Raw genomic sequence first — 15,295 nt, forward strand, 5'->3', positions numbered from 1 at the left:
CCCCTCCCCTCCCATCCGCTCCACTCCCCTCCCTCCCCTTTTTTGTTTCTCAAGTGAAGCAATGGGAGTGGAAAAGGAACAAAGAAATCTGTAACTGGTTGTGATCAATTAGTTGTAAACACCACCACACTTGAATGAACCATGTGCATCTTCTTGCTAACCTGTTAAAACACAAAGACTTAGCTCTTTGGGACTGTGGCGTCTGGATCAGTGATATTTTGATAGCTAGAAAGTTAAACTGGGCCAGTGTCTGAAAGAGATATCAGTGAAAACCTCACTCCTTCATCACTCAGACTGATGCTGTCAGTCTAACAGTCTTGCCTCAGGTACAATAGCATAAAATACTCTACAGTTAATTAGGGAGATGAGGAGTTAGGGAAAGTATGAAGTGTGACATGAACTCGTTTTTTTAGGGAGATAATTTATTTTTGCTAGTGATATTTTTCCTGTGCCTTGGGATGGCATACATTTCCCTTTCTGCATCTGAAAGACGCAGGACACAGAACATTGTCTTTCCTCATCCTCTTACCTTTGCTCAGTGTATAGAGAGATTTAACATTGAAAGTTAAAATTGAATGAGTCATCCTTCCTTTATGCAAAATGTGGAAGAATCTGAGATTTTACATAAGTTTAGGGCCTATAAGATGACTAAAATACTAGTTTTGATTCAACCCATGAGCACAAATTTCAAGCCAGAGAGTTTTGCCCTACTCTTTGAAGGAGAAAGAGACAAGAAATTTTCTCTTCCGTTTTGGAAGTAACTAATTTTTTATATTGATTTATTCATAGGCAGTAGATCTCTGGTCACTGAGTTTCTTTCTTGATCCGGTATGTTTGAAAAAACCTTGAGTTCTTCTTTTGTTCATAAAACCCAAATTTGAATCTGGTACTAAGCTGTTATTAATCACATATCCAGGATCAAATACAGACATCATTGGATACGGTGGCTCATGCACTTTGGGAGGCTGAAACAGGAGGATCACTTGAACCCAGGAGTTTGAGATCACCCTGGGCATCATAGCGAGACCCTGTCTCTAAAAAAAAACTAAAAATTAGCCAGGCGTGGTGGTGCACAGCCTGGGGAAGAGTACAAAAAAAAAAAAGTTATATATGTATGTATGTGTGTGTGTGTGTATCTCTCTCTCTCTCTCTCTCTCCAAACAATACAAATAATAATCTTTGCAGTAGCGCCATCATGGTTCACTGTAGCCTCAACCTCTTGGATTCAGTTGATCCTCCCACCTTAGCCACCTGGGTGGCTGGGACTGCAGGCTCATGCCACCACACCTGGCTAATTTTTTTTTTTTGGTAGAGATAGGATCTCACCATGTTACCCACGCTGGTCTTGAATTCCTGGGCTCAAATGATCCAGCCTCCTTGGCTTTGCAAAGTATTCGGATTACAGGCATGAGCCACTGCGCCCTGCCTTGGAAGTAGAACTTACATGTGTGTGTCTCTGCCTATCACATTGAGACCTAGCACAGTACCTGACATAGGTCCTCTCATTTAATAAGTAGATGTGGTTTGGGCTGGGCATAGTGGCTTACGCCTGTAATCCCAGCTATTCAGGAGGCTGAGGCAGGAGAATCACTTGAACCTGGGAGGCAGAGGTTGCAGTGAGCCGAGATCATGCCACTGCATGCCAGTGACATTGTGACAGAGACTGCATCTCAAATAATAATAATAATAATAAATAAATAGGTTTAAGTATGCTTTGTGTGTCAGGGATGGTGCTGGGAGGTCAGTTCATTTTTTTTTTTTTCTTTTTTTTGGGTTGGGGGAATAGAGTTGCTCTGGTACCCAGGCTGCAGTACAGTGGCACCATCTTGGCATACTGCATCCTCGAACTCTTGGGCTCAAGCGATCCTCCAGCCTTGGCCTCCCAAGTATCTGGGACCACAGGTGTGTACCGCTGTGCCCAGCTTTTAATTTTTTTATACAGATAGGGTCTTGCCATGTTGTCCAGGCTGGTCTTGAACTCCTGGGCTCAAACAGTCTTGCCTCAGCCTTTCAAAGTGCTGGGATTACAGGCATGAGGCACTGCACCCAGCCTATTTTATTGTTTTTGCAAAGAGGAGCTCACTCTGTTGCCCAGGTTGGAGTGCAGTGGCTATTCATAAACACAATCCCACTCTAAAACAGTTTAAACATCTACCTCTTAGGATTGTTACAGAAGATAAAGTAGTTGACATGTAAAGTACCTACAGTCACTCAATAAATGTAAATTCCCTGTTGGAGAAGGAGGATATGCCAGGTGAGCCATCTTCCTGCTCCTTGGAAGAGAGCTGATTTTAACTTTGCTAGTGTCATCGTCTTACAGTTATTTTGCATCTCCATGTAGCCTTCCCATGTGATCCTTGTTCTTCTCCTTCAGATATATGGGAGTCGTCAGATTATACTGGAGAAAGAGGAAACAGAAGAGCTAAAACGATTTGATGATCCAGGTTTGATGCTCATGGGTTTCAAGCCGTTGGTACTGCTGAAGAAACACCATTACCTGAGGCCCTCCCTGTTCGTGTACCCAGAGGAGTCGTTGGTGATTGGTAAGTAGCGTGGACCACGGATGAGTGACTCTAACACACAGTGCAGTTTATGGAGCAGCGCTTTGTAAATGGGCACTGCTTGGACACCGTATAGGAGATGTTAATAGAGTATGTTGAAAGTGTTTCAATCTCTGCCTGGTGCAGTGGCTCATGCCTGTAATCCTAGCACTTTGGAAGGCCAAGGCAGATGGATCACCTGAGGTCAAGACGAGCCTGGCCAACATGGTGAAACCTCGTCTCTACTAAAAATACAAAATTTAGCCAGACCTGGTGGCTTGTGCCTGTGATCCCAGCTACCTGGGAGGCTGAGGCACGAAAATCACTTGAACCTGAGAGACAGGTTGTAGTGAGCTGAGATCACACCACTGCATTCCAGCCTGGGCGATAGAGTGAGACTGTCTCAAAAAAAAAAGTGTTTAAAGCTCAAATTTTGGAAATGTGGGAATAAAGAAAGTTAAACAGATTTCTTTTTTTTTTTTTGGAGATGGAGTTTTACTCTTGTCACCCAGAGTGGAGTGCAATTGTGCAATTTCGGCTCACTGCAACATCCGCCTCACGGATGAGGACTGTCGAATTTAGCTTTATAAATTTTTTTTTTAATTTACTTTTTATTTATTTATTTATTTTTGAGACAGAGTCTCGCCCTGTCACCCAGGCTGGAGTACAATGGCGCGATCTCGGCTCACTGCAACCTCCGCCCCCCTGGTTCAAACGATTCTTCTTCCTCAGCCTCTCGAGTAGCTGGGATTACAGGAACCCTCTACCATGTGTAGCTAATTTTTGTATTTTTAGTATAGATGGGGTTTCACCTTTTTGACCAGTCTGGTCTCGAACTCGACCTCGTGATTCACCCATCTCGGCCTCCCAAAGTGCTGAGATTATAGGTGTGAGCCACTGTGCCCGGCCTTATTTATATTTTTATTTTTTTTGTTGTTGTTGCCCAGGCTGGCCCAGGCTGGAGTGAAGTGGTACAGTCTCGGCTCACTGCAACCTCCGTCCCATGGGTTCAAGCGACTCTCCTGCCTGAGCCTCCCAAGTAGCTGGGATTACAGGTGCACGCCACCATGCCCGGCTAAATTCTGTATTTTTAGTAGAGGTGGGGTTTCACCATGTTGGCCAGGCTTGTCTCGAACTCCTGACCTTAGGTGATCCACCCGCCTTGGCCTCTCTCAGTGCTGGGATTACAGGCATGAGCCACCACGTCCAGCCTGGAATTTAGCTTTTTAAAAACAGTTTCCCATGTAATTCTTTGAAGCATCAGATAAGAGAGCAAAAAGCAAACAAAACCAAAATAAGCCCACAACTTTTTCTCTAGTGTTGGAAATTAAAGAGGATGTGAACATTGCTGTTGTGTTTATTTGTGCAGTCTAGACCCTTTCTTCCTCTGAGCTACAGCTCATGAACACCCCAAATTTGACTTAATTGGTTTTCATTAGTAACTGTGGTCATGTCATTAACCTAGTGTCAGTAAAAGTGAATTGACATTAATAATTTACTTTTTTTTTTGGAGACAATCTCACTGTGTCACCCAGGCTGGAGTCCAGTGGCACCATCTTGGCTCACTGTAGCCTCAAGCTCCCAGGCTCGGGTGATTCTCCCACCTCAGCCTCTCGAGCAACTGAGACTACAGGCCCACACCACCACGTCCAGCTAATCTTTTGTATTTTTAGTAGAGACAGGGTTTTGTTGTGTTGGGCAGGCTGGTCTCGAACTCCTGGGCTCAAGCAATCCACCTGTCTTGGCCTCCCAGAGTGCTGGGACTGTAAGCGTGAGCCACCTCACCTGGCCAATAATTCACTTTCTGTTTGTTTGTTTGTTTGTTTTGAAACAGTCTTGCTCTGTTGTCCAGGCTGGAGTGCAGTGGTGAGGTCTTGGCGCAAGCTCCACCTCCTGGGTTCAAGCGATTCTTCTGCCTCAGCCTCCCAAGTAGCTAGGACTACAGGCACGCACCACCATGCCCAGCTAATTTTTGTATTTTTAGTAGAGACGGGGTTTCGCCATATTGGCCAGGTTGGTCTCAAACTCCTGACCTCGTGATCCGCCCGCCTGTACCTCCCAAAGTGTTGGGATTACAGGCATGAGCCACCATGCCCGGCCATCATTCCCTTTCTTAAGTGGAATGTTTGGGGCTTCTAAACCTCTTACTCCTTTTAAAAATTTTCCTTTCTATGTCTCTGCTGCCCCCGTTTTCCCCTCAGCTGGGGGTCCTCCAACCCTTACCTGTTGAGATATTATAAGCCCTTTAAAGGCTTGGTGTGGTGGCTCATGCCTGTAATCCCAACACTTTGGGAGGCTGAGGCTGGAGGATCAGTTGAGCCCAGGAGTTGGAGACCAGCGAGGGTTACTTAGAGAGACCTTGTCTCTACAAAAACTTTCAAAACTAGCTGGGTGTGGTGGTGCATGACTGTAGGCCCAGTTATTCAGGAAGCAGAGGTGGGAAGCTTGCTTGAACTAGGGAGGTCAAGGCTGCAGTGAGTTGTGATTGCAGCACTGCATTCTATCCTGGGTGACAGAGCGAGACCCTGTCTCGAATAAATAAATAATAAAATAAGCCCTTTAAAGAAAATGGAAGAGAAACTGTAGGGCTAAAAGAGAAGAAAGGAGGAAACCTTTTTAGGAGGCCGGTCACTGGGCTTTTTGTTTTCTAGGGAGCTCAACCCTGTTCAGTGCTCTGCTCATCAAGTGTCTGGAGAAGGAGGTTGCAGCATTGTGCAGATACACACCCCGCAGGAACATCCCTCCTTATTTTGTGGCTTTGGTGCCACAGGACGAAGAGTTGGATGACCAGAAAATTCAGGTGACTCCTCCAGGTATGTGGCAGACATATTTCCAGGGTTTCTGAACCTTGCCCATACTTTGGAATCATCCATGGGCTCCTAATGCAGACCTACTGAACCATAGTCTCTGGGAATGGGGCTTAAAAATGTTTATTTTTAAGCTTTCTTGGGTGAATTTAATGCACAGACAGGTGAGGCCACTAAATATGGTTATGGGGTGCACAGCATGCGCAGTCATACAAGGCTGATCTGCAGCTGGGATAGAAAACTGTCTGCTTAGGGGACTGTTTGCAGGTTACTGACAGAAGTTCTTGGGACCTCACTGCCGACGCCTTTCTCTCCAAAGCCATTGTTTGGCACCCTTGTAATGTCTAATGTTTGGTTTAGTTCCTGTACAAACCAACCATGGGGTTTGCCAAGATAGGTATAGCGGAAAGACCATGGATTTTAAAGTCAGATTTGACTTTATCTTGTGCTTATGTGTCTGGAAGCCTGCTTGCTTTTGTTTTGGTCCCATCTCTGCTGCTTGTTAGCTGGTCAACGTGGGCAAGTAATTTAACCTTTCTATTTAATATTTCTTTTTTTTTTTTTTTTTTTTTGAGACGGAGTCTCGCTCTGTCGCCCAGGCTGGAGTGCAGTGGCCAGATCTCAGCTCACTGCAAGCTCCGCCTCCCGGGTTCACGCCATTCTCCTGCCTCAGCCTCCCGAGTAGCTGGGACTACAGGCGCCCGCCACCTCGTCCGGCTAGTTTTTTGTATTTTTTAGTAGAGACGGGGTTTCACGGTGTTAGCCAGGATGGTCTCGATCTCCTGACCTCGTGATCCGCCCGTCTCGGCCTCCCAAAGTGCTGGGATTACAGGCTTGAGCCACCGCGCCCGGCCTTAATATTTCTTAACTACAAAGATGGGCGTTCTGGAGCACCTTTCCCTTGGGGTGGTTTTACATTTAAGATGAGTTACTGTAGTTTTAACTTTGATCCTCAGCATGTTCAGGAGTGCTCAGTTACTAAGCTATTATCTCTCGGCTCCAAATTCACCCTTTTATGCTCTGCACTGCTGAGGCTGAGATGATCCAGACCTAATTTCATCTTTCACAGCTGGCTCTCAGGCTGTGTCTATAGTGGGTGCTAGAGGGAGACCAAAGGGCAGAGGAGAGGTGAGGGACTTGCTTCTTCCTGTTTGCTCAGTGTGGTCAGCATTGTTAAAGGCTTTCACCTGGTAGCAGCAGTTAGTTACAGGGCCTAGATTTTTTAGTCCTTCCAGAACCAGCCAGTAATTGAACTAAAATCAGCCTGTTAACCCTTACCTGTTTCATTTATCATGTGGTAGAGGGTAAGGAAGAAAGGGGCGAGGGTGAAGCTCAGTGGAGGCCCCCATGGAGCTAGGATTTAGCCCTCCAGGGAGGAGGCACTGTCCAGCTAGCTCTGGATGTATCAAAAAAGCTAGAGACTGGAACCAACTGCTGCCAGGTAAAGGGTCTCTGCTGGGGCAGTACCGACAGGAACAGTAAATACAGGAGGGCCACAACCACAGTTTTGCTTTCTGCAATTTCAGTTACCCATAGTCAACCATGGTCCAAAAATTTTAAATGGAAAATTCCAGAAAAACTTTAAAAGCACAGTCCCACCTGGGGCAGGAATCATCCATTTGTTAAGCATCTTCCCACTGTAAATGCTACCCACAGGTTAGTCACTTAGTAGCTGTCTTGGTTATCAGATTGACTGTCAAGGTGTAATACGTATTACAGTGCTTGTGTTCAGGTCACCTTATTTAATAATGGCCCCAAAGCACAAGTGTGGTGCTAGCAATTTGGATATACTAAAGAGAAAGTCATAAAGTGCTTCTTTTAAATGAAAAGATGAGAGATGTTGACTTGAATGAAGAAAAAAAGATCATATACTGAGGTTGCTAAGATATACGGTAAGAAGGAGTCTTCTATCCACAAAATTGTTAGGAAGGAAAAAGAAATTTCATCTTAGTGGCCAGGCATGGTGGCTCACGCCTATAATCCCAGCACTTTGGGAGGCCTAGCCAAGTGGATCACGAGGTCAGGAGATTGAGACCATCCTGGCTAACATGGTGAAACCCCGTCTCTACTAAAAGTACAAAAAATTAGCCGGGTGTGGTGGCGGTCGCCTGTAGTCCCAGCTACTCTGGAGGCAGAGGCAGGAGAATGGCGTGAACCCGGGAGGTGGAACTTGCAGTGAGCCTAGATCACGCCACTGCACTCTAACCTGGGTGACAGAGCAAGACTGTCTCAAAAAAAAAAAAAAAAAAAGAAATTCATCTTAGTTTTTTTCCTTCCTTTTTTTACATAAATTGAGACAAGGTTTCACTGTGTTGCCCAGGCTGGTCTCGAACTCCTGAGCTGAAGTGATCGTCCTGCTTCAGCCTCCCAAGTGCTGTGCTTGCCGACATGAGCCACCATGCCTGGCCCAAGCTGGTTTTGCTCTTGCACCTCAAACTGTAAAAGTTACTGCCACAGTACATGAGAAGTGCTTAGTTAAAATAGAAAAGGAGGCCAGGCACCGTGGCTAATGCCTATAATCCTAGCACTTTGGGAGGCTGAGGCAGATGGATCACTTGAGCCCAGGAGTTTGAGACCAGCCTGAGAAATATGGTGAAACTCCTTCTCTGCAAAAAATACAAAAAATTAGCCAGGTGTGGTGGTGTTCACCTGTAGTTTGGATACTTAATAGGCTACTTGAGTCTGAGAGGTAGAGGCTACGGTAAGCTGTGATCACACCACTACATTCCAGCCTGGGTAATAGCAAGACCCTGTCTCAAAAAAAAAAAAAAAAAAATGAAGGCTGGGCGCTGTGGCTCACGCCTGTAATCGCAGTCCTTTGGGAGGCCGAGGTGGGCAGATCCCCTGAGATCAGGAGTTTGAGACCATCCTGACCAACATGGCGAAACCCCGTCTCTACTAAAAGTACAAAAATTAGCCGGGTGTGGTGGCGCATACCTGTAATCCCAGCTATTCAGGAGGCTGAGGCAGGAGAACCGCTTGAACCTGGGAGGTGGAGGTTGCAGCGAGCCGAGATTGTGCCACTGCACTCCAGTCTGGGCGACAAGAGTGAAACTCCATCTCAAAAAAAGGAAAAGAAAAAGAAAACATTAAATATTAGATGTATGAATGTACAACTTGGACAGAAACATGTTTCAATTGATGGCAGTCAGGTTTGGTACTGTCGGAGGTTTCAGGTATCCTCCGGGGTTCTTCAAACATATTCCCCAGGGATAAGGGATCTACTGTATACAGGAAGGGGCACCCCTCCTCCCTTGCAGTCCTCTGGAAAATGCAGAGGGAGTCTGTTAGGCAGATAATAACAAAAACCAGCTGGTGAAGTTCGAGAAATAGGGCCTACAGGGCCCCGGCCCCAGCACCGCAGGACATAGAAGGAGGAGTTTGGAGCTGAGAAACAAGTGACTGCAACACTTGAAGTCAAATCAAAGAAAATTTATCTCCCTTCTTCAGGCTTCCAGCTGGTCTTTTTACCCTTTGCTGATGATAAAAGGAAGATGCCCTTTACTGAAAAAATCATGGCAACTCCAGAGCAGGTGGACAAGATGAAGGCTATCGTTGAGAAGCTTCGCTTCACATACAGGTGAGTCAATCTCAGGCCTTCTGGAACTGCCTCGGGAGTTGAAAGTCTTACTAGAAATTTAGCTTGGGCATAGGCCAAGAGAATGGCACTACTCTTCAGCAAACTGACAGATTACTACTTGTTATTAATAGTTTTTTGAAAGCCATATAGATAATGGAAGCTTTTATTATATTGGAGACTCTGGGATTTTGTGGTTGCTGTGTTGTGCTATACTTAGCCAGATTAGTTGGTTGAACAAATTCAAAAAAATAGCGGGATTCTTAGTCGCCCTTCTCCTTGCTTGTGTGTGTTATTCCACAATGAGCAAAAATAAGTAAATCTGGTTTAAATTGTTACAGGCTAAAAAAAATGATTAATTCAAGTCATTCTCTCTCACATATATAATAGACCACCTCTCAAAGCCTGCATAATGGCACACTAAACATAATTTTTTTCACATAACATTTTTAAAAAATTTTAATTATTATTATTTTGAGACAGGGTCTCTGTCACCCAGGTTTGAGTGCAGTGGTGTTATCATAGCTCACTGCAGCCTTGACCTCCCTGGGCTCAGGTGATTCTCACATCTCAGACTCCAGAGTAGCTGGGACCATAGCCTTGCACCACCACGCCTGGCTAATTTTTGTATTTTTTGTAGAGATGGGGTTTCACCATGTTGCCCAGCTGGTCTCAAACTCCTGTGCTCAAACCATCCGCCCGCCTCAGCTTCTCAAAGTGCTGGATTACAGGCGTGAGCCACGGTGCCCAGTCAGGTTTGCTTTTTAAATTGACTTGAGACGAAGTCTGGCTCTGCCATCTGGGCTGGGGTACAGTGGCATGGTCATGGCTCACTGCAGCCTCGATCTCCTGGACTCAAGCAGTCTTCCTACCTAAGCCTTCTGAGTAGCTGGGACCACAGGCGTACACCAGCATGCCTGGCTGATTTTTTTTTTAATTTTTTGTAGAGACAGGGTCTCACCATGTTGCCCAAGCTGGTCTTGAACTGCTGGACTTAAACATTCCGCCTACCTTGGCCTACCAAAGTGCTGGGATTACAGGCATGACCTACTGCACCTGACCTCAACTGTTTTACTTGGGGTGTTTTTCTCAGCTAACCCCGGACCTGTAGTATCTCAGGTGGTTTTATTTATTCTTATTTTTTCAGTGTTTAAATTGTCATGTTTCAATTGAGTTATATTATTGTTTTAACAGAAGTGACAGCTTTGAGAACCCCGTGCTGCAGCAGCACTTCAGGAACCTGGAGGCCTTGGCTTTGGATTTGATGGAGCCGGAACAAGCAGTGGACCTGACATGTAAGGAGTTTGAATCGAGTAGTTCTTTTCATGGGAGGCTTTCTTACTGGTTCCACTCTGAACCAGTAATTTAGGTGCATTTCCCAGTACTCTTTAAACACTTAACCTCATTGCCCAGACCCCCTGTTTTTGGGAGCTTTTCTAGACCAGCTTAAACAGCCAGGGAACAGATTTGACTGGTTCTGTAGTGAGAGGAGGAGAGTGCCAGGCTCCTGAGACTGCCTCTGAACTAAGCCACTCTGTGACTACCTACTAGTGAAAGTTAAAAAATAATGTAAGAGGCCCAGCATGGTGGGGCTCAAACCTGTAATCCCAGCACTTTGGGAGGCTGAGGCAGGTGGATCACGAGGTCAAGAGATTGAGACCATCCTGGCCAACATGGTGAAACTCTAGCTCTACTAAAAATGAAAAAAATTAGCTGGTTGTGGTGGCGTGGGCCTGTAGTCCCAGCTACTTGGGAGGCTGAGACAGGGGGATCGGTTGAACCCAGGAGGTAGAGGTTGCAGTGAGCCGAGATCGCACCACTGCACTCCAGCCTGGTGACAGAGCGAGACGCCGTCTCAAAAAACAAAACAAACGAGCAAAAATAATACAAGAGGAAATGAGTGGTGGATTTGGGTTTAGAATCCAGTCACTCCCGGCCTACCTCTGCCTCCTGGGTTCAAGCTCTTCTCGTGCCTCAGTCTCCCGAGTAGTTGGCCCCCGCCCAGCTGATTTTTGTATTTTTAGTAGAGATAGGATTTCGCCATGATGGCCGGACTGGTCTCAGAATGATCTCTTTTACATTAGACAAAATAGCCCCAGTGTTAAAAGCGGAAGAGTTATTGGACCATTGTTACTGTGGTGCCTGCTTAGCTGTATCTGGTGGAAGAGAAATGTTTTGAGCGAAACGGCCCATTTCCTCCTTTCAGGCCTTAGGCAAATTCAGAAGTGGTGGCCTAGTGCCTAGCAAGGTAGTTTAGGGCACAGGCTTTGGAGGTGACTGATGTCTATTTTAATCTCAGCTCTGCTGCTTACTAAATTGAGTAGCTTTAGGGATATTACTTAATTCCTCTGAGACTTGGTTTCATTTTTGGTAAAATGTGGATAATGATATTGTTCTTACAAGGTGTTAACAAAATGTAGGCCCTGACACTCAGTAAGTGCTCAGAACACAACCATTCTCTTTAGTCCACAGCTATTCCATTCCCAGGGTCTCAACTCCTTACGTTCTGGCATCCAGCCCTATCAGTTCATGGAAAGTCCTGTTTTCTCTCCCTACTTTTATTTTCAAAACAGTTAGCTTGGCTGCCCTAATTTTTTTTTCTTTTTTTTTGAGACAGAGTCTTGCTGTGTTTTCCAGGCTGCAGGGCGGTGGTGTGATCTCGGCTCACTGCAACCTCTGCCTCCTGGGTTCAAGCAATTCTCCTGCGTCAGCATCCTGAGTAGCTGGGATTACAGGTGCTTGCCACCGCACCCAGCTAATTTTTTTTTGAGACGGAGTCTCGCTCTGTCGCCCAGGCTGGAGTACAGTGGCACGATTTCCGCTCACTGCAAGCCCCGCTTCCTGGGTTCACACCATTCTCCTGCCTCAGCCTCCCAAGTAGCTGGGACTACGGGCGCCTGCCACCACGCTCGGCTGATTTTTTCGTATTTTTAGTAGAGATGGGGTTTCACCGTGTTAGCCTGGATGGTCTCTGTCTCTTGACTTCTTGATCTGCCTGCCTCAGCCTCCCAAAGTGCTAGGATTACAGCATAAGCCACTGTGCCCAGCCTGCCCTTTTATTTCTTATAACCTAAATGACCCAGGTTTCTATCCTCAGCCCTATCTTCTCTGCCTTCTTGTTTTCTTATCCACTCCCAGAACCTCAGTTGCCACGTCATGGCCGTGACACCCAGGCCTACGTCTCCAGCCCTGTCCTTACTTCTAAACTCTTGGCTGGAACCTCCACCTACCTGGTCAGTGTCTACTGTAGGACCTGGATATCCTTCTGCTCAAACATCTGAACTTGACTCTTTCCTCTTTTACATCCCTCAGTCTTTTCTAATCAAATGCCTGTATATTTCCCTCTAACACCAATATATGCTTCTTTTTTAATATTTACTAAAGACTGGAAGTTGTTTTCCCACTCTCTTCTCAGCTTTGTGACACTGTACCACTAGGGTTTTCATCCTGTGCCGGTGGAAACCCTCCGACTCCTTTCCTGGACCTGCTTCCCTTCTTCCACAGGGCTGCTCTGAGGGACTGAGCCCCACCTTCCTCTCACATTCCACTTCTCCCCTGCTGCCCTCAGCAGGTTACACTGGCAGTTCTCAAAGCGTCATCCCTGGACTGGCAGCCTCAATGTCACCAGGGCATTTGTGAGAAATGCAAATTATTGAGCCCTCTCCCAAGCTGATTGAATCTGATGCTCAGGTTGGTGCCCAGAAACTTGTGGTTTTGTTTGTTGTTGTTGTTTTGAGACGGAGTCTCCCTCTGTCGCCCAGGCTGGAGTGCCGTGGCACGATATCAGCTCACTGCAAGCTCCGCCTCCTGGGTTCACTCCATTCTCCTGCCTCAGCCTCCCGAGTAGCTGGCACTACAGGCACCTGCCACCACGCCCGGCTAATTTTTTTGTATTTTTAGTAGAGACGGAGTTTCACCGTGTTAGCCAGGAGGATCTCAATCTCCTGACTCTGTTATCTGCCCGTCTTGCGTCTTGGCCTCCCAAAATGCTGGGATAACAGGTGTGAGCCACTGCGCCCGGCCAGAAACTTGTGTTTTAACAAGCCTTCCAGGCGGTTCTAAGACATGCCACTACTTTTTTTTTTTTTTTGGACACAGAGTCTGGCTCTGTCACCCAGGCTGGAATGCAGTGGTACAATCATAGCTCACTGCAACCTCCACTTCCTGGGCTCAAGGAATCCTCCCACCTCAACCTCCTGAGTACTGCAGGTGCATGCAACCATGCCCGGCTAATTTTTTTTTTTGTGGTAGAGAAGGTTTTGCATGTTGTGCAGGGTGGTCTTGAACATCTGGGCTCAAGCGATCTGCCTTCCCCAATCTCCCATAGTGCTAAGATTACAGGTGAGAATCACTTTGCCCAGCCCCCAAACATTATTTTTATTTTGAAGACAGGGTCTCACGCCACCACCCAGGCTGTAGTGCCATGATGCAATCATGGCTCACTGCAGCCTCGACCTCCCAGACCCAAAAGATGCTCCTACCTTCGTCTCCCAAGTAGCTGGGACCACAGCTTCGCACCACTGCACTCGGGTAATCATTACTTTTATTTATTTATTTATTTTTGAGACAGAGTCTAGCTCTGTTGCCCAGGTTGGAGTGCAGTGCTGCAATCATGGCTCACTGCCACCTCCACCTTCTGGGTTCAAGTGATTCTCCTGTCTCAGCCTCCTGAGTAGCTGGGATTACAGGTGCCTTCCACCATGCCCAGCTAATTTTTGTATTTTTGATAGAGATAGGGGTTTCACCATGTTGGCCAGGCTGGTCTTGAACTCCTGACCTCAGATGAACTCCAAGGTGGACACACCTTGGCCTCCCAAAGTGCTGGGATTACACACATGAGCCACCATGCCTGGCCACCACATTCTTATTAAAGAGTTGACTGGGACTGGGCGAGGTGGATCATGCCTGTAATCCCAGCACTTTGGGAGGCCGAGGCGGGCAGATCACCTGAAGCTGGGAGTTTGAGACCAGCCTGACCAACGTGAAGAAACCCCGTCTCTACTAAGATACAAAATTAGCCCGGCGTGGTGGCACATGCCTGTAATCCCAGCTACTCGGGAGGCTGGGGCAGGAGAATCGTTTGAACTCGGGAGGCAGAGGTTGCGGTGAGCCGAGATTGCACCACTGCACTCCAACTTGGACAACAAGAGCAAAACTCCATCTCAAAAATAAAAAAAAAAAACAGTTGATTGGGAATCCATGTCATGGATACACCAGAATTTATTAATTTTCCAGTCTTCTCATAGGTTGCATGACCTGGAAGAAGTTCCTTAACTCCATGTCTTAGTCCATGTTGTGCTGCCATTACCCAAAACTGGGTAATTTACAAAAAACAGAAATGTATTTGCTCTTGAGGCAGAAGGGCAAAAGGGAGTGAACTCTGTGTCTTCCTATGGCAGAAGAGGAGAGTGAATCCAATCCCTTACGCATTTTACAAGGGCTCTAATCCCATCTGTGAAGTCTTTACCCTGATGACTTAATCACCTCCTAAAAGGCCTCACTCCTTAATATTATTCTACTGGTAATTAAGTGTATTAGGCCGTTCTTGCTTTGTTATGAAGAGAAGTACAACCAGGCACAGTGGCTCACGCCTGTAATCCCAGCACTTCTTTGGGAGGCACGTGCCTGTAGTACTTGGGAGGCTGAGGCAGAAGGATCGCCTGTGCCCAGGAGATAGGGGTTACAGTGAGCTAAGACTGCGCCACTGCACTCCAGCCTGGGCGACAGAGAGAGACTCCGTCTCAAAAAAAAAAAAAAGGTTAAACTTACAAGGTTTGACAATATTGAGCATTGTGGGGATGTGGAGCAACTTGTATACATGCCAGGCATGAGTATAAAACATCACAAGTATGTCGGAAAACTGTGTGGCAGTTTTCCACCAATGCTAGCACACATACATTCTATTACCCAGCTAATCCTCTACTGTTCCCAACAGAAATGCATAGATACAGCCACCAAAGACATGGAGCCACCACGCCCAGCACTTCCTTTTTTTTTTTTTTCCAAGATGGGGGTCTCACTATATTGCCCAGGCTGGCCTTGAATTCCTGGGCTCAAGCAATCCTCCCTAAGTGCTGGGATTACAGGTGTCAGCCATGGTGCCCCACCAGGATATAAGGCATTTGTCAGATACATGTATTGTAAATATCATACCCCAGTTTTTGTTTGTTTGTTTGTTTTCTGAGATGGAATCTCACTCTGTTGCCCAGGCTGGAGTGCAGTGGCACGATCTTAGCTCACTGCAAACTCCGCCTCCCGGGTTCAAGCGATTCTCCTGCCTCAGCCTCCTGAGTAGCTGGGATTACAGGTGCGTGCCACCAAACCCGGCTAATTTTTGGGTTTTCAGTAGAGATGGGGTTTCGCCATGTTGC

At 46.5% G+C, this 15,295-nt stretch overlaps 1 protein-coding gene across 4 annotated transcripts in view; it reads left to right on the forward strand.

Moving 5' to 3' along the window:
- XRCC6 (X-ray repair complementing defective repair in Chinese hamster cells 6) overlaps window positions 1–15,295 on the forward strand; it is a 37,565-nt gene that overhangs the window by 18,146 nt on the left and 4,124 nt on the right. For all 4 annotated transcript variants that reach the window (XM_011945089.1, XM_011945091.1, XM_011945092.1 and 1 more), the window contains 4 exons: window positions 2,375–2,543; window positions 5,192–5,353; window positions 8,798–8,927; window positions 10,119–10,219. In XM_011945089.1, the coding sequence (XP_011800479.1) occupies window positions 2,375–2,543; window positions 5,192–5,353; window positions 8,798–8,927; window positions 10,119–10,219 (562 nt within the window). The remainder of the gene's footprint in view (window positions 1–2,374; window positions 2,544–5,191; window positions 5,354–8,797; window positions 8,928–10,118; window positions 10,220–15,295) is intronic.

The sequence above is a fragment of the Colobus angolensis genome, unplaced genomic scaffold (genome assembly GCF_000951035.1).
Source record: "Colobus angolensis palliatus isolate OR3802 unplaced genomic scaffold, Cang.pa_1.0 Scaffold239, whole genome shotgun sequence".
NCBI lineage: Eukaryota > Metazoa > Chordata > Mammalia > Primates > Cercopithecidae > Colobus > Colobus angolensis.